This window comes from Phaethon aethereus (genome assembly GCF_964289735.1).
Source record: "Phaethon aethereus genome assembly, chromosome: W".
Classification (NCBI taxonomy): domain Eukaryota; kingdom Metazoa; phylum Chordata; class Aves; order Phaethontiformes; family Phaethontidae; genus Phaethon; species Phaethon aethereus.
The window spans coordinates 38,662,731-38,689,372 of NC_138581.1; the positions used below are offsets into that span (position 1 = coordinate 38,662,731).

General features: G+C 43.1%; 1 protein-coding gene across 1 annotated transcript in view; it reads right to left on the bottom strand.

The window, feature by feature from the left end:
• LOC309415044 (sorting nexin-2-like) overlaps nucleotides 1-26,642 on the bottom strand; it is a gene marked incomplete at both ends in the record, with an annotated part of 78,019 nt that overhangs the window by 12,712 nt on the left and 38,665 nt on the right. The window contains 9 exons of the mRNA XM_082012435.1: nucleotides 1,907-2,112; nucleotides 9,061-9,154; nucleotides 9,385-9,498; nucleotides 10,803-10,878; nucleotides 16,949-17,027; nucleotides 19,306-19,447; nucleotides 19,541-19,584; nucleotides 19,792-19,858; nucleotides 21,077-21,240. Of these exons, the coding sequence (XP_081868561.1) occupies nucleotides 1,907-2,112; nucleotides 9,061-9,154; nucleotides 9,385-9,498; nucleotides 10,803-10,878; nucleotides 16,949-17,027; nucleotides 19,306-19,447; nucleotides 19,541-19,584; nucleotides 19,792-19,858; nucleotides 21,077-21,240 (986 nt within the window). The remainder of the gene's footprint in view (nucleotides 1-1,906; nucleotides 2,113-9,060; nucleotides 9,155-9,384; nucleotides 9,499-10,802; nucleotides 10,879-16,948; nucleotides 17,028-19,305; nucleotides 19,448-19,540; nucleotides 19,585-19,791; nucleotides 19,859-21,076; nucleotides 21,241-26,642) is intronic.

Sequence of the window (26,642 nt, forward strand, 5' to 3'; positions counted from 1 at the left end):
CAACATATAGATGGGCTCGGGATCGAGGGGTGGACCTGACCATGGATGCTATTGCACAGGTTATCCATGAATGTGAGACGTGTGCTGTGATCAAACAAGCCAAGCGGTTAAAGCCCCTCTGGTATGAAGGACGATGGTTGAAATATAAATATGGGGAGGCCTGGCAGATTGACTATATCACACTTCCACAAACTCGCCAAGGCAAGCGCTATGTGCTTACCATGGTGGAAGCAACCACCGGATGGCTGGAAACATACCCTGTGCCCCATGCCACCGCCCGGAACACTATCCTGGGCCTTGAAATGCAAGTCTTATGGCGACATGGCACCCCCGAAAGAATTGAGTCAGACAATGGGACTCATTTCCGAAACAACCTCATAGACACCTGGGCCAAAGAGCACGGCATTGAGTGGGTGTATCACATCCCCTATCATGCACCAGCTTCCGGGAAAATTGAACGATACAACGCACTGTTAAAGACTGCCCTGAGAGCAATGGGTGATGGGACATTCAAACATTGGGATAAACATTTAGCCAAAGCCACCTGGTTAGTCAACACTAGGGGATCTACTAATAGAGCTGGCCCTGCCCAATCAAAACTTTTACGTACTGTAGAAGGGGATGAAGTCCCTGTGGTGCACGTGAGAAATATGCTGGGGAAGACAGTCTGGGTTACTCCTGCATTAGGAAAAGGCAAACCCATTCGTGGGATTGCCTTTGCCTAGGGACCTGGGTGCACTTGGTGGGTAATGCGGAAGGATGGGGAAGTCCGATGTGTACCTCAAGGAGACTTGATTTTGGGTGAAAATAGTCAATGATTTGAATTGTATTATGTTAATTGTGACACAATACAGTATGACATTACTACTATGGCTGCTATCTACCATATCAATGGTATTATAGTAAGAAACACCCAGACTGATGAAGAATGAGCTTCACTGAAACCAAGCAATGTGCAGCAGTGATGGAACCAGAACTGGCTTCAGCAGCTTGCGCCCAACAAATCCCTCGAGACCGACATCTTCGACCTGCAGATCATGGACATGGACCGTGCCAGATGACAATCCAACACCACATACCATCTCCCCTGCCCTGAAAGACTGCTATGATGGATGAAGCCCAGAGTCATGGACTGACTGAACTCCATAGACATTTTAAAGTGATGGCCCATGGACTAAGAAAGTGATATCTGTGTGTATATATTAAAAGACAGGAAGAGTAATAATGAATAATTGGAATGTATTGAAAAGTATAGGACCTGGGCATGATGTAAATGGTATGGAATAAGGGGTGGATACTGTCCTGGTTTCAGCCAGGATAGAGCTGGTTTTCTTCACAGAAGCTAGTGTGAGACTGTGTTTTGGATTTGGGATGAGAAACTGTTGATAATGTGCTGGTGTTTTGGGTTGTTGCTGAGCAGTCAAGGACAGTCCAGTTTCCTCTGCTGGCCTGCTAGCAAGGAGGCTGGGGGTGCACGGGAAGCTGGGAGGGGACACAGCCGGGACAGCTGACCCAGACTGGCCAAAGGGATATTCCCTACCATACGACGTCATGCCCAGTACATAAACTGGAGTTGGCCGGGGGGCGGAAATCGCTGCTCGGGGATGGGCTGTCGATCACTGGGTGGTGAGCAATCGCTGTATTGGGCATCACTTGTTCTTGTACATTCCTTTGTTGGTATGATCATTGTTGTTTCCTTCTCTCTTGCTGTCCTATTAAACCGTGTTTATCTCAACCCACGAGGTTTTTTTTCCTAATCCTCTCCCCCATCCCACTGCGGGAGGGGGTGTGAGCGAGCGGCTGCGTGGTGCTTAGTTGCCGGCTGGGGCTAAACCACGACAAATATACAAATTGCAAAGTGTGACCCTAAACACAAAAATTAAGCATTTTTCCTAGCAGTACTTACTTTTACTGCAGCAATAAGACGAATGTAGTCACCAAGCAGTTCTGAGAACACATAAAAATCAGCAAAAGCTTGTTCTTGATGCAACTGATCTATCTTCTCCTCAACCTCTGCAAGCTGAGACAAAGCTCTAGATAGAGCAGTGTGGTCCTCAGAATTACCTAACATGGCAGCACTTTTAGCAAAGGCAGCTGTGTTGGCTGAAAGCTCTGAAATACAGGAGTGACATCCAGTACAATGAAGTTATTTTGTTATGTTACTCTTCAAGATAGATCAACCAAACAGACCTCTGCCCTACAGCAACACTAGCTTTACCAACTGAAAAATATAAACTATACTTCCCAAAGCTCACGATAAAATACACAAGGAGATCACAATGAAACCACATTTAGGAGAACATAGTGCACCCAATGCTCTCCAACATCAGTAAATGATTTGCTGAGCCTTTTATGTGATGCCTATTGTGTCTTGCAAAATACATGGAAGAGACTGTCACTTCAGTATTATCCAACTGCTTAGTTCAGAAAAAGTCCAAGCCCACAAAAGTTAAGTCACCTATACAGAAAATTCAAGACAATCTTAACTGATCTGTAGTGAAGTTGTTCCATGCAGTTGGGGGGGGAAGAAGAGGAAGAGAATTATTCAATGAGAACATCAACACCAGAGTGGAATTTGCTTTCATTATACTGTTCTGTTGACTAAAGTATCTTTAACAAGACTGTGTACACTGTAATATATTGTCATATTTTGACATGCATTAAAAAAAAAAGGCATGTGACTTTGTAGCTGGCATCCCATGAAGCTGAAGTTTTGAGCTTATTCATTAACAAACACTTAGGCAACTGTCTTATCAAACCTCATGTTAAGTCATCGTGTACAATGTTAACTCCTATGAAGGACCTTTGAACAAAATCTCACTGTAATCCAAGTTAGTTAAGGATTGAAAGCACAGGTTTGTTTATAACTATGCTGCTTTTGCAGAATCATCAGAACACCAGAAATATTTGTAGAAGAAAAGTCTTCAGATATTTAAAACTATCACAATTTAAATACCACTCTTTAAAAAAAGCATTTATTGAAATCTAAGAGCAGGTGTCAAATCAGCAGTAATGAGATACATTCCCATTTTCATTACTACTTAAAATACTCTTTAACCTTGAGGACATCTGATCTGAGAGACATCTGCCTCTACATAGAATAATTCCTGGTAGAGGTATGAGAAAGCAACTTAAGACACATTCATGTACTTTTAAAAAGGCAGAGTTGAAAGGTGACCCCATATCTAAACATAATGCATCTGTGTCAGAAGGTACATTTATGGTCTTTTGTGTACTACAAATCAAACTTTGATTTATTTAATTTCTATTAAAAAATAAATCATCTGATGGAAAGCAGTCTTGACAAAACAGCTACATAGGTGATTAAAATATTAAGCTTATGGACATTTCTTCTCTCCAAAACTAAAATTGCTAGCGAAAGAAAGAGAAAAGGAGGAAAAGTTATCTACACCTTTGCCTAGTGCTCCTCCCATACAGGGAAACACTTTCAAACCGCAAAAATATCCTGATTTGTCTCCTATCAGAAAGCAGTATTGGGGAAACTAGACCAGGGACTTGGACTGGCAGAGGGCATAGCAAATGATAAATTAAAAACTGATTTTCTCATAGATACTGGAGCACAATTATCCATGATTAAAGCAGAATCATGTCCTGGAGCCATCCCTCTGAAACATCAGAAAATATTAGTAAACAGAGTAAATGGAGTAGTGGTTCCTTATTCAATTGTTAAGGTAAAATTGAAACTTCTCTTTTGTGCCCCCTCTCCGCAATGCTACTGGGAAACCTAAATATATTGTGCATGGATATTCTGTGAGGCAAAAGCTACATACAGGGCAACATTAAACAGGCTTTTGAAACAACTGATGAAGAAATAATGCCAGGGCCCCAGTCAGGAGGTTACCTTTTTCAGGACCAAATGGATAGGGGATAGGAAATAAGTCCCCTGGTCAAATTGATTATGTTGGACCTCTCCCTTGAACACCCAAGGAGTGGCATTATATCCTTACTGGAGTTGAAATAATAGCAGGAAAGCTGATGGTCTTACCACTGTGGCAGGACTTAATGGATGGTTTGCTGACACTCCCATGCCTTCTGCTGTGCAGTCTGACAACGGCTCTCATTTAGAAAATAAAATCGAACAAGAATGGTGTGAACGTAACAGAGTTGCATGGGTGTTCCACCTGCCCTACAGACCCCAAAGTAATGGCATGGTCGAGAGATGGAATGGTCTACTAAAATGAACTCTAGGGAAAAATTTATATACAGGAAAATGGGGTATAGCCCTACTTGAAGCTGTCCAATGCTTAAATAACAGACAGACACCCACCAGATGCCTGAAGGAACAAGCTCATTTTTCTGCTTTCCAAGCAACAAAACCTTTAAAACCCCCACTGTAAGCCTGTTGCTTTTCTCAGGGTGACACTGTTCTTAATTAATTACCTTTTAATGGTTAAAATATCTGTCACTTTACTAACTTCCTGAGAAAAGGGCATATGGAAAACCATTTCTAAATGGGGACTCCCTCTAACTGTCACCGAGGCTTGGATAATTTCCAAGACCGGATAATTTCCAAGACCAGATAATTTCTTATCACTTCAGGTAATGAACTATACTTGGATGGATTCTTTAGCCTGAATAAACCTGGAATGCACCCAAGGAATCATCACTTTACCTTCATGGAAATTCCAACTTCAGGAAAATGATGAACATAGCACCCATTGTATTGTACTTATCCTTATCTGTACCCTGTTCCTCCTTATTTCATGACTGGAACAATAACCGTGTCATTCAGTTCATCTCTCAAATGGGTAATGAATCAAACTGCTGGTATTGTTTACACCATCCTCAATCTTCAGATACTAATTCCAGGTGGTTAGCCAAACCTGTTCCTGAAATGTCTTGGTACCAATCTAAATTGGCATACTCACTGCCCAACCCTCCAAATTATCAAACCCAACCTTTTAAGGCACATTCATATGATAAAACCCCATGGTGCCTTACAGGCCCAGACATACAAATTCAACATGGGTGGGAAAAACAAGACATTGTGACTATACTCTGCTCTACAACCGGAAACAAACCCAGTTTCAGCTGATATGCTGCAACTGAACCAGAGTTTATACTTGATCCAATTTAAGAACCCCATGGATCTGTAAAAACAAATCAGTGATTACAAACACTGCTGTTTTAAATATTTCATCACTCTGGAATCTCACATGGAATATTAATGGTACATTTTGCCAAAGATACTATAATTTCACTGGTCCTAATTCTACATTTTACATTCTACAGAGTACTGATCGGTTAAGTAATAACAACTATTGGACCACCTGTAACTGGCATAACATGACCGGCTGTATATATGCCAATCCTCTTTACACTATTCGAATGAGCCACACTTTCCAACTCAAATTTGATCATCCTGACAGTGAAAAAGAGACTTATCAACGCTGTGAGGAAGATTTCCCTAGAAATCTTCCTCACACCATAGACAGCCCTACCAGAGGGGATGTCATACTGGACCTGTTGGTTACCAATGCAAGCGAGCTAATTGGTGATGCCAAGACTGGAGGCACCATGGGCTGCAGTGATCATGCACTGGTGGAGCTCACAGTCCTGAGGGATATGGGGCAAACAAAGAATAAAGTCAGGACCCTGAATTTTAGGAAAGCAAACTTTCAGCTCTTCAGGGAGTTAGTTAATAGGAACCCCTGGGAAACTGCCCTCAGGGACAAGGGAGCAGAACAGAGCTGGCAGATCTTTAAGGATGCTTTCCATAGAGCGCAAGAGCTATCGATCCCCAGGTGTAAAGAAATCAGGAAAGGAAGGCAAGAGGCTGACACGACTGAGTCGAGACCTGCTGGTCAAACGAAAGGGCAAGAAGGAAAGGCACAGGCAGAGGAAGCAGGGACAGGTATCCTGCGAAGAGTACAGGGATGCTGCCCGATTGTGTAGGGATGGGGTCAGGAAGGCCAAGGCGCGTCTGGAGCTGAACTTGGCAAGGGATGCAAAGAATAATAAGAAGGGCTTCTACAGGTATGTCAGCCAGAAAAGGAAGGTCAAAGAAAGCGTACCCCCCTTGATGAGCAAGGCTGGCAGACTGGTAACAACGGACGAGGAGAAGGCTGAGAGAAACATTGGACCTATTTGTAAAAAGGGTAGCAACCAAAGGGTAGGACCCGGGGAACTACCGACCTGTCAGCCTCACCTCTGTGCCTGGGAAGATCATGGAACAGATCCTTCTAGAAGCTATAAGGCAAACAGAGGACAGGGAGCTGATTTGAGACAGCCAGCATGGCTTCACCAAGGGCAAGTCCTGCCTGACCAACCTAGTGGCCTTCTATGATGGAGTGACTACATCAGTGGATAAGGGAAGAGCTACAGATGTTGTCTAGCTGGACGTCTTCAAGGCCTTTGACACAGTCCCCCACAACATCTTTCTCTCTAAATTGGAGAGATAAGGATTTGATGGGTGGACTGTTGGGTGGATGAGGAATTGATTGGATGGTCGCATCTGGGGGGTAGTGGTCAACGGCTCAATGTCCAGATGGAGATCGGTGACGAGTGGTGTCCCTCAGGGATCTGTAATGGGACCAGTAGTCTTTAATATCTTCACCAGTGACACAGACAGTGGGATCGAGTGCACCTTCAGAAAGTTTGCAGGTGACACCAAGCTGAGTGGTGCGGTGGACATGCCTGAGGGACGGGATGCCATCCAAGGGACCTGGACAAGCCCAAGGAATGGGCCCATGTGAACCTCATGAGGTTCAACAAGGCCAAGTGCAGGGTCTTGCATCTGGGTCAGGGCAACCCCCGGTATCAATACAGGCTGGGGGATGAAGGGATTGAGAGCAGCCCTGCCGAGAAGGACTTGGGGGTACTGATGGATGAAAAGCTGGACACGAGCCAGCAATGTGCACTCGCAGACCAGAAGGCCAACCTCATCCTGGGCTGCATCCAAAGAAGCGTGGCCAGCAGGTCGAGGGAGGGGATTCTGCCCCTCCGCTCCACTCTGGCGAGACCCCACCTGGAGTCCTGCATCCAGCTCTGGAGCCCTCAGCACAGGAAAGACATGGACCTGTTGGAGAGGGTCCAGAGGAGGCCACCAAAATGATCCGAGGGAAGGAACACCTCTCCTATGAAGAAAGGCTGAGAGAGTTGGGGTTGTTCAGCCTGGAGAAGAGAAGGCTCCAGGGAGACCTTATTGTGGCCTTTCAATACTTAAAGAGGTCTTGTAAGAAAGGTGGGGACAGACCATTTAGCAGGGCCTGTTGCCATAGGACAAGGGGTAATGTTTTTAAACTAAAAGAGGGTAGATTTAGACTAGATATAAGGAAGAAATTTTTCACAACAAGGGTGGTGAAAGGCTGGCACAGGTGAGGATGGTGAGACACTGGCACAGGTTGCCCAGAGAGGTGGTAGCTGCCCCATCCCTGGAAACATTCAAGGTCAGGTTGGACGGGGCTCTGAGCAACCTGATCTAGTTGAAGATGTCCCTGCTCATTGCAGAGGGGTTGGACTAGATGACCTTTAAAGGTCCCTTCCAACCCAAAGATTCTATGATTCTGTGATTCTGTGAAGTCTTACGAAATCAAATTGGTGGCCTACTATTCTAGCATCTGGATGGTTCTGGCTCTGTAGCACAAATACGTATAAAAGTCTTCCATCACAATGGGAAGTACTTGTACCATAGCACGTCTTGCTCACTATGCATTTCAAACCAAAAATTTAACTACTACCTTTTTACACAACCATTACCCTTGTATGCCATAAGTGTTTTGTGATTGAACCCCTGGTAAAAAGACCAATAAGATTCCATCTATTTATGCATGCGTTGTTTCCAAGTTTAGGTATTATTGAGTTGGAAAAAGCTGTCGTAAATATTTCTGCTACACTTGAAATTGTCCAAAATTCTACTGTATATTCTTTAAAGATTTTTAATTGGAAATTAGTTCACTTTCACAATTACCTATTCAAAACTGTTGGTACATAGATTATCTTCTAGCATCACAAGGAGGTGTATGTGTACTGTCAAACACCACTTGTTTTTATGCTAACAAATCTAAACAAATTGAATGTCATATAAACATCATTCAAAGAGAAGTATGTGCCTTTCACCAAATAACTCGAGCAACCCTTGTCAGAAGGTCTACTGCCTGGTTTTGGCTGTGGTCTTTGTTACCTGACTTCAGAGCATGGGCCTGTCACTTTCTCTTAATATTAGCTCTTATTAAGGCTGTTGGAATTATGTTATTTTGTGTTATATCTTGCTTTAAATCTTTATGCATATCAGTTACTAAAAATAATGTTTTCTACTCTCCTCCCTCCTCAGATGAATAGCCTGAACAGTGAGACCTGTGACCTCCCGGTGGCCAGGGACGCCTCCACCATCGCCTGCTTCCTCTGAGGACTGAGTGACTTGTATTCTTTTATATGTTTTTCAGGTCTAGATTATGATTGTTGTTTTGATACAGCAAACTGAGTATTAAGATTTGACCCGATCTGCAGAGGGTCCAGGTGATTAGAAACCATAAGCTAAGTGGTGCTATAAAATTCTGTACTATGCTACTTATAAAATTGTACTACACTGATTCTGCTTATAGAAATCTTGTGCTATTCTAATTATAAATTCTATGCTATACTAATTATAAAATCCTGATAAGAAAAATAAAGCTTTAATTGTAAATGCAACTTAGTGCTGTCATCATTCTGCCAAGGATCCCTAAAAAAACCTCTGTCCCCTTGGTGTTGGGTGACACCATAAGATCTAGATACATTTATAGATGTTTACTGTAACATATCACTGCTAGTTATGGCATTAAATCTCTGCAAGACAAAAAATTCATGGCAATCAATATAGTAACTTTAAAGTTCAACAGAAGGAATTATATATATTTTGGATAAAATTAAGATTAAAAACAGATATACCAGAATGCTAGAGCAGTTTAAACTAAAAGGTAGTTAGAAGACTTTTGCATTAAAATTTACTGTAAAACTATTTGTTAGTTAAGAGCTCTGACATACTAAGTTCCTGTTTCATTAACATTTTCTAAAGCTCTAAGCACTTAAGCTCATGCAGTCACATAAAAATAAAGTTACCTTTTCTGTGGCAGACTAATGCTTCGACACTGGCATGAAGTTTCCTAAGTTCCTGATCCAGATTCTCAAATTGCTGCTGTTTTTCTTCAAACCACTGACAAAAGAGGAAAGAGTATAGCATTATAATTTAGATTACCAACAGCATTTCTTGTTTTAAAGCAGCAAACTATCTATTTATTGCTAGGATGGTCAACTGATACACTAAGAATCCAAGCCAATAAGCAGATTACTATCTCATTTTCTACTTCTACAGCTTTAAAATGCAATTATTGCACCTCATTAATTTGACTCATTATTCAAGTAAAAAAAAAAATCAGCTCTTACTGCATCTGATTCATTCATCTTGATTGTCATTTTGTTGACAGCGTCAGCAGCCTTGTTTACCATCCTCAGTATTCCTGCTCCACTCAGAGCCTGGGTGTTAACTGCTCTCGGCAGCTGGAAATGAATGAAAAATAAGGGCAAACAGACTGGTTAAAAGGCTGGAGGTTTAAACTGAATACAAGGGAGAAAGAAAAGGATAGCCTATTTTCTTTACTCCTATGTGTTACAATATAATGGAATCTAATTTCTCAGTTTTACTATTTTTACATTCTCAGAGGAAAACTTCACAATATAGACTATTTACTTTTCTTCTACACCTTTACATTTAAATGGAACAAACAACCTACTTGTCAGAAGTTATGAACTAGCCAAAGGTCCTAACTAGCCACCTATATACTACAGAGAATAAACTGCCACTACAAAAAGAGAAAAGCTTAGATTTACAGTAAGATACAGAAATTCTGTAAAACACTTCATTGTAATGCAAGATTCACACCATGTACAGATCATAAAAAGTTGATGTCTTTTTGCTTTTAAATATAGGCCAGGTTTCAAAACCTACCTCATGAGTACTGTGAGAACTGTGCATTTGTGAGGTACTTAGAAATCCTCAGGAGTAAGTTAACAAACTTTAAACTGATATTATTCTTTGTTAACATTAGTCTAAATATGCTGTACAAAGCAGCCCCAATGTCAGGCCATTTACCCTTCGCATCTGATACTTTGTGTCAGCAGTATGGACACTTTAAGCTATCTATCAGTGATGCTTTTGTCAATATTGAGGCCTCTGTGACTTATTAGCATAGTTAAGATATTGACATTGGCCAAAAGACAATCCACTATTACAGCAAATCCACTATGCACATTTATAGACTTATGCTTTTGGAGACATAACAGACAATTTGTTCCACAATATATTTCATTTTGTGAAAAGTGCCAGATTGATAGCACTGGTGACTGAAGTCCTCTATCCACAAAGTATCTATCATGGACAGCAGCACTGCATGTCTGTTCACATTATCATGCCAATAAACCTCAAGCTTGACTCCTAGAGGCAAGAACTGTTTCCAAGTCAGTTTAATTCATGATCTTAATTAAGCCTCGGTAGCACTGATTATGGATTTTCACTCTGTGTATGATGAGCTTCACTCAGAACCAGACAGACCAACTCACTTGGCAGAAGTCATTGAACAGCAGATAGCTTTTGGTCACTACCAACCTAAGATTTATGAGAGGTAGAGACAATAGACTTTGTACACGATTACCTAAGTAGCCTTTTGTCACTCTGTCCCCATGAAGGGTACAATCCAATTTGATTTCATATGAATTTAGGAGATTAGGTCTCAATACAAAAAGTACATTGCTTTGTACATTACCATATCTGGAAACAAATAAGGAACTTAAAAGAATGTAAATACCTCAGAGTTTTCCAAGAACTGCCTTAAATCTGGATCCTGCAACAAGGTAGGGTGTTTTACTGTTCTTTGTAGATACCTATGATTTAAAAAAGTTAAAATATTAGATAAAAAAACAGATTTCATGTGCCTGACAGCATTGGAAAGTGTCCTTTAGCTAAAGAATGGGTACAGTGCAGGCAGCATGTAACCTTTCTTCATTATCTAATGGGGTTTGAACACTTGTAAAGTCACCTCTAAAGACAAGTTGCTAGCAGCAGTTTCTAACCTAGTTTTCTTACATCAAAATTCTTAAGGTGTCATAATTTGCCATAAATCTATGTTGCACAACATTAAAATAATATACTTGATATTTTTCACACCTCAGTGAAGGCTACCTGCTCTAACAACAGACAATTTAAGCCAGAAAATAGATGGGCTTGTTTAAACACATTCTCATACAGTGCAGTGAACAGGCTTTTTGTTACAGCTAATTCTGGATGGCTTGTTTTATAATTAAAGGAAGTCTCGGATAAGTGAGCTGATCTTGTTTTGGGTATGAACTATTTATTTGCTGGCTAGACAGCCTTCAACCTATATATTAGTTCTACAGGACTCATCCACTCAGAAGTTAAATTTACTGCAACTCCTTCCTTTTGCAATTTTTTGCACTTCTACATGGATGTAAAAACTATTGATTGTACAAATATGAGTTGAAGAGCTCACCCAAAGAGTTCTACAGTCCTCATTCACTAAAAACTGCTGCAAGTTTGTCATAACTGATTTGATTATTATGTATTATCCAGGCCTGTCAGCCTGACCACGGTACCGGGGAAGATTATCACAGAATCACTAAGGTTGGAAAGGACTTTCAAGATCATCAAGTCCAACCATTAATCCAGCACCACCATGTTCCCTAAACCATGTCTTGAAGCGCCACATCCACTCATTTTTTGAACACTTCCAGAGATGGCGACTCCACCACCTCCCTGGGCAGCCTGTTCCAATGCCTGACCACCCTCTCAGTGAAGAAATTTTTCCTAATATGCAATCTAAACCTCCCCTGGCGCAACTTGAGGCCATTTCCTCTCGTCCCGCCGCTGTTTACTTGGGAGAAGAGACCAGTGCCCTCGTCGCCACAACCCCCTTTCAGGTAGTTGTAGAGCGCGATAAGGTCTCCCCTCAGCCTCCTCTTCTCCAGACTAAACAACCCCAGTTCCCTCAGCCGCTCCTCATAAGACTTGTGCTCCAGACCCCTCACCAGCTTTGTTGCCCTTCTCTGGACACGCTCCAGCACCTCAGCATCCTTCTTGTAGTGAGGTGTTGGGATCACTCTGCACGGCTCGACCTTAAGGAGAAGGAGCTGTGGCGTTGAGAAGCTGGTAAACAGCTGGATATCTGCACGGCTCGGCCTTGAGGAGAAGGAGCTGTGGTAAACAGCTAAGAAGAACCAAGGAAAACAGGGACATCTGTAAGCAGCGAATCCTGACTGTGTGAGAGGCGCGGGGACAGCGCATGATATCTTGTATATAGCCTCGGGAGAGAAGGGAGGCCGAGCTGGGGATGATAAGAACGAGCGACCCCCGCCCGCCCCCCCCACACTCCCGCCCCCCCGCTAACGCAACCAACGGAGGTGGCGAGTCCGCCTTGGCCCCCGCCTCCTGACCCGGAACATGAGCGCTGGTCGCCCGTGCTGCAACAGGAAGGGGCTGCCTGGGGCAATCCTTCCCCCAAGTCAAGGTACGACCCTGCCCAACATTGGCGTGGCATGAGACAAGAGGCCTTGGCAGAGGAGGAGGGGATGGAGCAAAGTGGGTACCGGCCAGGTCGGTACGGCCGGCAGTAAGACCAGAAGATCCTGTCACACGTCCAACGGACGCAGAGTCCGACTCCGACATACCGCCAGCTGATGCTTTCACTCTTTTGTATGCGGAATGATGGCTCGTTGACTGTTTCAGTGGCTCTCCCTGGGCGGTCAAGAGCAGGAACTTCAATATGCCATATTTGTAAAACGGTGTTGTAGGTTTGTTCTATGTCATTGTAATTATTGTCACAAATGTATCATTTCTTTTACAGGGAATCAAAGAGTATATTTCAATTGCTTTTTTACCATTCCCTTAGCAGCTGAGGATGCAGAGAAGTTTGCCTTTACGGTACCATCGGTAAATAAAGGAGAGCCAGCAAAGAGGTATCATTGGGTAGTGTTACCACAAGGAATGAAAAATTCACCTACAATGTGTCAGACATTGTGGCATGGGCTCTAGAGCCGGTGCGGAGAAAGTATCCAGATTTAATAATGTATCATTATATGGATGATATATTAATAGCAGGGACACAATTGAATGCAGACCACATTTTACAGCACTTAGGGCATGAGTTAGAAAAACGGGGTTTAAAAATAGTGCCGAAAAAATTCAAAAGAAGGGACCATGGCAATATTTGGGCTGGATTATTACCAGTGGAGTGGTCCGCCCACAAAAAATAAAGATTAATTCGAAAATAGAAAATCTTTCTGATGTCCAAAAATTAATGGGGGATATACAGTGGGTTCAAAATATTTGCGGAAATACTAATGATGATCTGAGGCCTTTGATGCCGCTCCTGGAGTCTTCGGTGGAGGCTCCAGAGCGCCGTCAACTGGACGAGGATCAACAGCAAGCATTGCAGAAAATTACTAAAAAGATAGCAACAGCCTATGCTCACAGATGTTCACCTACTGAGAGTATCTCACTATGATAGTTAATTCAGGAGGGGAACGGAAACATCCACTAGGATTGATTGTGCAGTTAGGAAATACGGCGGACAGTTTGAAAGTGTTGGAATGGGTTTTCCTCTTGTTATATTATTTGTTATCTTAATAATAATGCTTATTGTACCGTGTATATTACACTGTCTACAAGGAATGGTTCAAAAGGTACTAAGGAATGCCTGGCTAGCTAATAATTCAAACGAGTGTCTTACACACCCAATGAATGAGCTTTGTTAGATAAACACGCTCAAAACAAAAAGGGGGAGAGGCTACCACATTACCCTAAGAACGTTTGAATAAAGCCTTATATGTGTTAAATTATTTGCGGAAGGAGAAAGGACCTTTTCAACTGCTAACCTGGGGACAAGGTTATGCTTGTGTCATTAAAGATTCTGGAACTCATTGGTACCCGCAAAATGGGTAAAACCATGGGTGAAACAGTCACCATCATCATCGTCGGACACATCTTGACACTATCAGGTGTCATTGCAATCTGGATGCCACCTCAGCCAAAAGAAAATGTATGGGTAACATTAGCAACCCAAACAGGACAGGACACCTTCTGTCTGTCTCTTTCCTCCCCGGGCAATCCCTTTTCAATCTGCCAGAAGGGTTATGGTGGCTGTGTGGAGATCAATGGGCTGGGAAACAGCTGCCCGGGAACTGGTCAGGGGACTGTACCATGGGCGTCCTAGTTCCTAATTTGCAAATAATTAATCACACTGAAATTAGCAGTATCATTAGACAAACATGGAAAGCTTTTAAGGCAAAGTGCTCTATAACTACAAATCCTTTGGTAAGATATAATATTGGTTTTCATAGCTTTATACAAGCACTTTTTCCATCACTAGAAGTAGCTTCTATCGCTAGGAGTAGTACAGCTAGAATTGTTTGCCTTGTAACATTCTGCTATTGATTTAAGCATAGTTGATATGTGACTGCTGGATTATGGTAAGATGCCGTGTGAACAAAGCCTACGAACCAATAGACGGGATGGCTGTGGCGCGTGCAGCACGTCTGGCCAGCGGGCGCATGCGCCATAGGTTCCCTGTGTTAAAAGGTGACAACTGAGGTGAGTTCCAACACTCGCTGGCCACGTGTGTCGAAACTCGTTCCTCTGCAAATGTGTAATACCGGGATTTCCTGAAGGGCAGTGGGCCGGTGTACGGCAAGGCCACCGTTGCCTCCGTGGGGACGCCCACGTAAAGCTGGCACCTACCGACTGCTGGGCGGAGTTCGTGGCACAGGACGATACAAGAATGTACAGATGGTCCATCTTCCTCACAGTCCTTGGGTTGCGAATGATCCATCAGGTTTTGTTTATACAAAAACAAAAAGGGGGAGATGTTGGGATCACTCTGCACGGCTCGACCTTAAGGAGAAGGAGCTGTGGCATTGAGAAGCTGGTAAACAGCTGGATATCTGCACGGCTCGGCCTTGAGTAGAAGGAGCTGTGGTAAACAGCTAAGAAGAACCAAGGAAAACAGGAACACCTGCAAGCAGCGAATCCTAACTGTGTGAGAGGCACGTGGACAGTGCGTGATATCTTGTATATAGCCAATTGCAATAATGTGTGTAACAAGCTGTAACCAATCATGAGTGTGTGTGCAGTGACTAAGCAAAAATTATGATATATATTGGAGTCAGACAAGACAATAAACGGCATTGACCTGATCATATTGGTCGTACGCGTCGTGTCCGAGACTTCCGTGTCAGTGAGGGGCCCAAAACTGAACACAGTATTCAAGGTGCGGCCTCACCAGTGCCGAGTACAGGGGCACAATCACTTCCCTACTCCTGCTGGCCACACTATTTCTGATACAATTATGGAGCGGTTCATCTTGAAGGTACTTACAGGGCATGTGCAGGACAATCAAGAGACCAGGTCCAGCCAGCACAGGTTCATGAAAGGCAGGTCCTGCTTGACCAACCTGATCTCCTTCTATGACCAGGTGACCTGCCGAGTGGATGAGGGAAAGGCTGTGGATGTTGTCTACCTGGACTTTAGTAAAGCCTTTGACAGCGTCTCCCGCAGCATTGTCCTGGAGAAACTGGTGGCTCATGGCTTAGACAGGTGCACTGTTTTCTGGGTAAAGAACTGGCTGGACGGCCGAGCCCAGAGAGTTGTGGTGAATGGCGTTAAATCCAGTTGCCAGCCAGTTACAAGCGGTGTTCCCCAGGGCTCAGTTTTGGGGCCTGTCTTGTTCAATATCTTCATCAATGGCCTGGATGAGGGGATCAAGTGCTCCCTCAGTAAGTTTGCAGAGGACACCAAGTTGGGTGGGAGTGTTGATCTGCTGGAGGGCAGGAGGGCTCTACAGAGGGATCTGGACAGGCTGGATCGATGGGCGGAGGTCAAATGTATGAGGTTTAATAAGGCCAAGTGCCGGGTCCTGCACTTTGGCCACAACAACCCCATGCAACGCTACAGGCTTGGGGAGGAAAGCTCCCGGCAGAAAAGGGCCTGGGGGTTCTGGTCGACAGCCGGCTGAACATGAGCCAGCTGTGTGCCCAGGTGGGCAAGAAGGCCAACAGCATCCTGGCCTGTATCAGAAATAGTGTGGCCAGCAGGAGTAGGGAAGTGATCGTGCCCCTGTACTCGGCACTGGTGAGGCCGCACCTTGAATATTGTGTTCAGTTTTGGGCCCCTCACTACAAGAAGGATGCTGAGGTGCTGGAGCCTGTCCAAAGAAGGGCAATGAAGCTGGTGAGGGGTCTGGAGCACAAGTCTTATGAGGAGCGGCTGAGGGAACTGGGGTTGTTTAGTCTGGAGAAGAGGAGGCTGAGGGGTGACCTCATCGCTCTCTACAACTACCTGCAAGGGGGTTGTGGCGAGCTGGGTGGTGGTCTCTTCTCCCAAGTAACTAGCGATAGGACAAGAGGAAATGGCCTCAAGTTGCACCAGGGGAGGTTTAGACTGGATATTAGGAAAAATTTCTTTACTGAGAGAGTGGTCAAGCATTGGAACAGGCTGCCCAGGGAGGTGGTGGAGTCACCATCTCTGGAAGTATTCAAAAAACATGTAGACATGGCACTTCAGGACATGGTTTAGTGGGCATGGCGGTGTTGGGCTGATGGTTGGACTTGATGATCTTAAAGGTCTTTTCCAACCTTAACAATTCTGTGATTCTGTGATTCTGTTTAAGTAAGCTGATGAAGAAAGTTTTGCTTACTGGATTTCTGCAACCTCAATTTTAAGTGAACTGTTTGAAAAGAGGTAACTACGATTCTGTCTATGAATAAGTCTACGTTTCCTGTTATTAACGGCAATTATTCCATTTCTACACAAAAATTGGGCAGCTGCATACAGACTCCAGAATCCACCTAAGCACAGATTGTCCAGATACCAGTTACAGAGCCCATGTAGTATATGAAAATTCATTTTGACACTAAACAAGTTTTAGTTAAATACATACATTACCTTTCTAATGCTGCTCTTCTTTTTGCTACGAATTCAGCAGATGAAGAATCTTCTTTGCCTACTTTAACCTTGGTCATGCCTTTGAAGAAAATTGCATCGTATTGATTTTATGTCATCATAAAGAAATCATTAACATAACTGGTATGATTAGAAGATTAAGCTCAGATAAGTTTAAGTCAAATTACAATGAAAAGCACCACAGAAGACTACAAAGAATACAAACACTGCATGCTGCACACTTTTGTGGGAAACAGTTCTATGAAATATGCAGTTTCCTGTAATACATCTATTGTGATTAAAGTTCTTCAAAAAACTAGTTGAATTTGCATTTTTGAAGACAAGCTAAATAAAGGTCAGTCTTACTGGTCACTTGTGTTCAGAAGAAAACAGCTACTCTAATAAAGCAGAACAAGAAATTAAATCTTAGTTTATGAGTCTATTGATTAGTATGCTCATAAATAATATTTTTATTCTAGTATTTTCTAATTTCTAAAAAGAAGTATGTGGGATTTTTTTTGGTTTTTTTATATGGCCAGTGTCAAAGTCTGACAGAGGGTAGAGGTTAACAGTAGACTATCATGGCCTGAACAAAGTCACACCACCTCTGAGTGCTGCTGTACCAGGCATGTTAGAGCTCCAATATGAACTGGAGTCAAAGGCAGCCAAGTGGTATGCTACAACTGACATTGCCAATGCATTTTTTTCAATCCCTTTGGCAGCAGAGTGCAGGCCACAGTTTGCTTTCACATGGAGGGGCATCCAGTACACCTGGAATTGACTGCCCCAGGGGTGGAAGCACAGCCCTACCATTTGTCATGGACTGATGCAGACTGCACTGGAAAAGGGAAGATCCCTCTGTTGTGGGCTTGCTGTATGATGCCAGTGTTTTATGATGCTGTATGTTGCCACTGCTGTGGCTACCATATGTCAAAGGTATTACAGCAGGAGTCACCTGAACCAGTGAAGAATGAATCTCATGAGGAACCAGGCAAGTGCAGTGGTGACGCAACCTGAGCTGGCTTTGTTAGACAACAATCCAACACAACACAACATCCGTCCTTGTCCTGAGTGACCACCTTAACAGATGGACCCCAAAGTCATGGAATAAATGAACTCAACGGACATTTTTATCGGCATTTTATGGACATTTTACAGGGATGGCCCATAGACTAAGGGAATGATATCTGTGTATATATCAAAGGATGGGAAGGATGGTAGTAGTTAAGGATGGATAGGATAGTGTGGCCCCTGAGCATGATGTAAATGGTATGGAATAAGGGGTGGAGATTGTACTGGGTCTCGCTGAGATGGAGTTAATTTTCTTCATAGCAGCTCATATGGTACTGTGTTTTGAATTTGTGATGAAAACAGTGTTGATAACAGTGATGTTTTAGCTATTGCTGAGCAGTGCTTACACAGCGTCAAGGCCTTCTCTGTTTCTCACACTGTCCTGCCAATGAGTAGGCTGGGAGTGTACAAGGAGTTGGGAGGGGACACAGCTGGGACAGCTGACCCCAACTGACCAAAGGCATATGCCATACCATATGGCATCGCTCGCAGCAATAAAAACTGGGGTGGGCGGTGTGTTGGCAGGACTGCTGTTGCTCAGGGACTGGCTGGGCATTGGTCAGCTGCTACTGAGCAATTTGTGGTTTTTGCATCACTTGTTTATCTTGGTTTTGTTTTTATTTATGTGTTGGTTTTTGTGGGGGTTTTTTTCCCTTCCTTTTTTTCTTATTAAATTGTCTTTATCATCTCAACCGACGAGTTTTCTCACTCTTACCTTTCCAGTTCTCTCAGCAGGGGGAGTGAGTCAGCAGCTGTGTGGTGCTTAGCTGCCTACCAGGGTTAAAGCACGACAGCAGGACATTTCATATTAAGACTTCAGACTTCAAAATAAAATAAATGTATGTGTAGTGTAAATGCATGTCATCTACTTTCAGCTGTTTTGCCAGATCTCTGCTTTAAGATGCCTCATTTTAAATCAGCCTAGAAAACTATATTTTTACTTCTTCTCTCCAAAATTATAACTGTGTGGACTATACACTTTTAGATGGGACTAAATACCACCCAAGCACTGAAGGGCAGGCAGTTCAAGTTTAAAGTGGGAGCTTTGTGCTCTTTGGAGAAAGGTTCTACAGTCTGTGAGTTTTCCCAACTTATCTGTAGCCAAAGAAAGTCTCTACACTAGGACCTTAAGTCACACCCAGAGCTTGCTAACATAACGGTAAGTTCCACCATTTTACCATGTTCCACGTATATTTATCTTACAAGCAGAATTGGTATTAAAATATTTAATTTATATTATAGTACTGAAATCACATGCATACATTCAACCTTACAGAAAGCAGACTTACCTACAATACTTTTTTCTGGAGCGGGAGGCACAATGTAACCAATATGCATGTATTTCATTGATAATTTGCTGTGCAAGCCAAGAAAATCACTGAATCTTCTTTTAACAGAGAATTCATTTTTGTGAAACATGGAAAGGGATGTCTAAAAAAAAAGTCATTTTAGTTATGACTTATTGATGTATCTACTCAGCTGTGATAGAAAGTTAGTTGCAAATGTATTTGTTGCACTAGTTACCTTTGTTGTTACTCTGTATGCCATAAAAGCATTCATGCCATCCCCTGTAAGAAAATTAAAATACTTATCCTAAGGCAAGTTACTTTCATCCTACCACACACTTTTTTCAAAAATGCACATTAAATAGCTTTTCATTTACATACTAAAACCCATCAAAAGATAACTGAAGAAGGAATTATGCTATAATTTCAGAATCGTCTCTAAGAGGTAAGACAGCCTAACATATGACTTACTAGGTTCAAGTAACTTACCAACTTTCTCTGGGTCTGATACATTGATTTCTATATCAAGCAAATCTCCATTTGCTTCCTCTTCAATCTAGAAAAAAATGTATGCCATATATAACAAGTTAATATGCATTCATACTACGTATGGGTACAAAGATAAGGATGTAAGGGAAGGAAGAGTCAGTATGTCTCAATGACTAAAAAGCTCTTCTAGATCCACCATACAATTTTAAGTGAACATAATTTCACATCTTGTTTTTTAATTTTGAGCCTTCCTGAAAAATTTCTTAGTGTGGCAACCTCTTCTTCAGACTTGTTGGCCTCAGAGTTTTAGTAAACATTTATCTTGGGGAAATGCTCATTTTATCTCCTTCAATTTCAGCAGGCACAGAGGTTCAAAAATGCTCTCACTTGCAATGCTTCTATAAACTTCTAATCAAAAGACGGATATATTCCTCATTATTAATGGTATCTGTAGTTGAAGAGTTGGTGACAGGGAAAGCAACAACTAATTTCCAAATACTTGCCTGAGCTGTGTGATCACAGAATTTCCTAATCTTTCATGCAATATACATAAGTTCGATAGAGCAGAAGTAGTTAAGAAACACCATGGCAGAACAGACAGTGTGCCAAGGTTGAAGAGGAAGAAAATCAGAATGAAATGTCAGCTTAGGACATCTGGGGAAGCAGCCATCATCGAGTCCCAGACAAGTCTTGTTTGCCAAACCTCATTCGTCGGTGACATTTTCTAGGAGCATATTCCAGAATGAATGGCATTTGCCAACGCACAGACTTTGAATGGAATGCCAAATGTAAATAGCAAATTAAGTGGTAAAACTATGACCAGCTTCAGCTGTTTGTTAGTATGCAGAATAATGCTAACAATTATTTCCTCCATTTCCTCATTAACAACAGCTTCAGAAATCCAAGTTAAAACCTGTAACATGCTAGTATGAATTAATACACATCTTGAACATTTCTCCTCCATCTAGCTCAACACTTGCTCCCTTCACACACTTTTACAATAGCTATCCTGTAGGAATAGAGCACGTTACTCCTCACACTACAGATCTCTCACCATCTAAGCAATGAATACTCATGACATTGAGTCAAATACATATTAAACACAAAATAAACAGAATAGTTGTTCTCTTGCATACTTCCCTTTAACAAAAAATGATCCTGTGAGTAATTTAGGAACTGCATTAAAAAAACCACAACAAACCCAACAAATAGCAAACACCCCCCTCACCCCCCACCAAGACATTTCCATAGTCATCAAAATACAACTTAAAAATTTTCTCAGTACCTCTTCTCTGGATCTATAAAAAATCACAGGGGCTGTTACACCTTTCAATTCCATTCTGGGAACTACTAATGTAGTAGGTGTTACAGGAGTGATTGCATGAGTAGGTTCTAGTGAAAGTACTGGATTCCTCTCTGGACTGTCCAACGAAACTTCTTCTGTAGCTTCTAGATAAAGATTTTGAGTTCACAAAAAAGTTTTTGTACAATAGTGATAGATGTGCACCACAAAAGATACCAAGCATGCACATTAAAAAGTGATAATACATAAGTTTAATAAGATCATTTATAAATAACATCCATTTGTCTCTCGGATAATTTCTCTAAATATGTCGACAAAACTAGAGGCAACATCTGAGTTTCTAATGAATAACAGGTTAAAGTAAAATTAAGTATGCAATTATTTTTTTTATATGATGCCAGGTAAAGTCTTTTAAAGTAGTCACAAAACTGCTAAATCATTTATTTCTATATGTTATATCATGAAGACTAATGACATTTTCTCCACCACAGACCACTTTTTCTCAGCGCCTATGCCACATGTACTTTTTTGCACTCTGAACAACAGCTGATTAAGTCATATAGGCTGATAACTAAGCATACCAAGAGAAGTTATGTATATATATCCCCTACCAAAAGCCCACAACTTGCAAAATACAAATATTAGTAGATGAGGCATTCTAACCAGTAAGACTAACTACTCCTCACAGGACATGCCTTCCAGCCCTGTCACCAGCTTTGTTGCCCTCCTCTGGATGCATTCAAAGACCTTCACATCCTTCTTAAATTGTGGGGTCCAGAACTCCACAAAGTATTCAAGTTGAGGCCGCACCAATGCTGAATACAGCAGGATAAATCACCTCTTCGGACCGGCTGGTTATATTGTGTTTGATGCACCCCAGGATGCAGTTTGCCCCCCTGGCTGCTGGGGCACACTGATGACTCATATTGAGACTGCTGTCAACCAGCACCCCCAGATCCCTTTCTGCAGGGCTGCTCTCCAGCCACTCCTTTACCAATTTATACTTGAGCCTGGCATTACCCTGTCCTAGGGGCAGAATCAGGCATTTCAACTTGATAAATTTCATCCCATTAATCACTGTCCAATGCTCCAATCTATCCAGATCCCTCTGCAAGGCCTCTTGTCCCTCAAGAGAGTCAACAGCACCTCCCAGTTCAGTATCATCAGCAAACTTGTGAATGGTGCATTCAACTCCTGCATCCAGATCGTTAATAAATATACTGAACAGAACTGGCCCTAGAATTGAACCCTGAGGAACACTGCTGGTGACCAGTGGTCAGCCATATGTAGCCCCTTTCACTACAACCCTTTGAGCCCTGCCATTCAGCCAGTTCTTCACCCAGCGCACTGTGAACCCGCTCATCCCACAGCTGGACAACTTGTGCAGAAGGATGCTGTGAGGGACAGTATCAAAAGCCTTACTAAAATCCAGAAAAACTACATCCACCACCTTCCCTTCATCCACTAGGCGGGTGACCTTATCATAGAAGGATACCAAATTAGTTAGACAAGATTTTCCCTTTGTGAACCCATGTTGACTGTGCCTGATGATTGCATTGTTCTTTAAATACTTTACAAAAGCACCCAGTATGATCTTCTTCATAATTTTTCCAGGTAGTGAGGTTAGCCTCACAGGTCTGTAGTTCCCTGGGTCTTCCCTCACGCCCTTCTTGTAGATTGGAATAAAGTTGGCTAGTTTCCAGTCAGCAGGGACCTCCCTGGACTCCCAAGACCTTTGGAAGATGATCTGTTGAAGGTATGGGAGGAATGAAGCTGGGGGTATTGTTTAGTCTCTGTGAGCAGTTAACAAGGTGCAACCTTGAGGGAAGGAACAAGATAATCACAAAAGAAACACAGCTACTCAACCTTGAGTGAACTATCCTAATTAACATCTAATTAACATCTAATTGGTATAATAGAAACCTGCCCCTGGGCAGGGAAAGCCCCCTCCTCACAAAAGCCCCTTCCTCAATGAGCATGCCTAGGAAAAAAGAAGGATGCTGTGACTTTAAGTGGAGACGAGGCTTGTGAGAACCAATGGGAACAAGGGTAATGGAGCCAACTTTAAAAGATACTGATAACTGTTGCTCGAAGTGTATAAATATTTTCTGCGTTCACTGAGGCGTGCTAGCTTTGTGGGCCTACCACCTAGCACCCAACTCTGTGCAGATTTGGAATAAAAGCAAATATCTCGGCTCTGTGTGTTTTTCGGCTCTCTGCACACCAGGTGGAAGAACCCATATTTGGGACAACAGTTTTGGCACCCCAGGTGGAACTGCCATAAGGCCTTGCCCGGATGGTCTTGCCGACCCTGACAGCGGAGAATGGGACCGGACAGGACTCCAGCACACACCAACCTGTTGATCAGGGACTCCTCCGGATCTCCTCCGAAGTCAGGGCGACAAGCGACTCAAAGGTGCAACGCCCGGAAAGAGATATTTGCATAGGGTGAAAGGGGGGTGAATCCTTGGATTGGTGAGTATTAAAATTTAATTATTTTCACAGAAAAGGTAAAAAAGTCGCATGTACATAAGTCACCTGTAGACGCCGGCAAGGGGTGCCTTAATTGACCAGTGGGGTCAGAGCCGAGGGCGCACAGGGCTACGTTCTTTACACGCTGAAGCTTGGTACCAGGGGGGTGCCTTGCCGAGTGTGAGAACCAGGCATAGGTAATAGGTAACAATTGGCAAAATGGACTCGAACCAATCCATGATTCCTCCCTGTAGCCCTTTGGGGTGTATTTTGAAGAACTGGCATAAATTTGGGGGAGATCCAGTGACTAAAGATAAAAAAATTATTGTGATCATTGGTGACTAAATTACAAATTGGATGATAGCTGGAAAATGTTTTTTTACAATTTAATATTATACTGCAGTTAATGTTGTTTTGTCGTTGACTTGGGAAAATGAGTTGAAGTTTTGTATGTTTATGCTTTTATGACTCTGTACAGAAATCCTGATATTCAGAAAAATGTAAACTAACGACTGACTTAATGATGTATACAGCTTCTGATTATTAAAAAAAAAAGGATTGTAGCATAGGCTGTGATAATAAAAATCACAGAGGGACAAGAGCAGGAGGATGTGCAATTGTGAGTCCCAACAGCCCCACCTTCCACCTTTAGAAGTGGTGGGACCGGAACGATTGCCTGTTGTTGTACATGTCCCGTTCACTACCTCTGACCTGTTAAATTGGAAACAATCTGTTGGTTTATAGAGAGAAAATCCTGAAAGAATGCACCAGCTTTTAGAGACTACACTGCTGACTCACAGTTCTAGTTGGGGAGATGGGAGATGTACAAGCATTATTAAATACTTTCTTTACAGCAAAGGAAAAAGAATGATAATAAAAAAAAACAAAACAGGGAAGAAGGTGAGAAAAGAAATAGAGGAAGACCCTAACAGGGGGGAGGAAAGGCTCAGCTGAAGCAATACCGACAATTAATATTATACGGGGTCCAGCACAGAGTACCAAAATTGAAAAATATGTCCCCTCCCAGCTTCCTGTGCAGCCCTCCAACTTCTTGCTGGCAGGCCAGCATGAGAAGCTGGACAGTCCTTGACTGCTTAGCAACAACAACAAACATCAGTGTGTATCCTGGTTTCAGCCAGGATAGAGCTGGTTTTCTTCACAGAAGCTAGTGTGAGACTGTGTTTTGGATTTGGGATGAGAAATTGTTGATAACGTGCTGATGTTTTGGGTTGTTGCTGAGCAGTCAAGGACAGTCCAGCTTCTTGTGCTGGCCTGCCAGCAAGCAGGCTGGGGGTGCACGGGGAGCTGGGAGGGGACACAGCCGGGACAGCTGACCCAGACTGGCCAAAGAGATATTCCCTACCATACGACGTCATACCAGGCAAATAAACTGGAGCTGGCCGGGGGGTGGAAATCGCTGCTGGGGGACGGGCTGTCGATCACTGGGTGGTGAGCAATCGCTGCATTGGGCATCACTTGTTCTTGTACATTCCTTTGTTGGTATGATCATTGTTGTTCTCTTCTTTCTTTCTGTCCTATTAAACCGTGTTTATCTCAACCCACGAGTTTTTTTTTTCCCAATTCTCTTCCCCGTCCCACTGCGGGAGGGGGAGTGAGCGAGCGGCTGCGTGGTGCTTAGTTGCCGGCTGGGGCTAAACCACGACAATCCTTTTTGGCGCCCAACGTGGGGCTCGAGGCTTGAGATAATAACGGTTGCAGGTCACCATATCAGTTTATTTGATTTGCATGATGCTCTCGTCTTTGCTGTACATGTTAAGGATCAGTGTTGGTTTCTGCGGGCTGCTGCACTCTGCGATGATTAGTAATGTCTCGCCTGTGAGTTTTGTTTTTAGAGCACTGACCTTGAGCTTAATGTGGTATCATCTGAGCTCTGTACTAAAGCCATTACTGTATTTTGGCTACTGTCTTGTGGAGACGATTAGCAATTATACTTCTGCCTCTGAAAGGTTTTTTATGGAGGAAATGCAGAGTGGTACCTTTGCTACCCTCTATCATAACATTTGCTCCTTCATCACAATAATTTTTCAGTATTTTGAACACCCTTGGGTAGTTAAAATACCTCTATTGCTACTTCTGGGGAACATTGTTTCGGTTTTGTCTAAGGTTAGCAAGCAATTTAAGAATATCACTCGGAGATCTGCCCCAAGGCTGGATAGTTATGAATGGCAGGGTGTGTGGAACAGCATGGGCAAATGCCTGGGGCGGTGAGCACCTCCGGTGTTTTGGAACTTCACTCCTGAACAAGTGCAGAATCCTGATAAACTAGCAGAATATTTGGAAGAAGTATGCTGTCAGCCTGGCAGCTCCAAGGAGACACAAATCATTGCAATGTGCTGGGGCCTGGCCCATGCCTACCGAGCTCTATTTCACATATGCAAAGGGGAGAGAGGCTCTCTGGGTCTGATGGCAATGTGGCAGGCACTGTGACTACTCCAATCCCCACGGCAGGCACTGTAGCTACTCAGACTGTTGCAGCTGAACCAGAGAACCAGCCCATCCCTGTATCAGTTGCCCCTGTACAAAAGAAGAAATCTTGGAAGCGGAAGTCAGCTCGTTTAGTAAGGGAGGAGGAAGATTCTGCTAAGAAGGAGCCAGAGGAAGAGAGTGAGGAGGCAGAGTGCTCTGAAGCAGGGCCATCACAAGGACGGAAGAGGGAAGAGAGCGAGTCATCGCTTGAAGAGGAGGAAGAGGAAGAACTCATAAAAGAGACGGTAACTACCCGATCTCTATCCCTGAGTGAATTGCGAGATATGCGAAAGGATTTCAGCCGTCGTCCATGTGAGCACATTGTCACCTGGCTGCTCCAATGCTGGGACAATGGGGCCAGTAGCCTGGAATTAGAGGGTAGGGAAGCCAAGCAGCTGGGATCCCTTTCTAGAGAAGGGGGCATTGACAAAGCAATTGGAAAAGGTGCACGAGTCCTCAGCCTCTGGAGACGACTCCTGTCGGGTGTGAAGGAAAGGTATCCCTTCAAGGAAGATGTTCTATGTCACCCAGGCAAGTGGACCACCATGGAGAAAGGTATCCAGTACCTGAGGGAGCTAGCTGTGCTGGA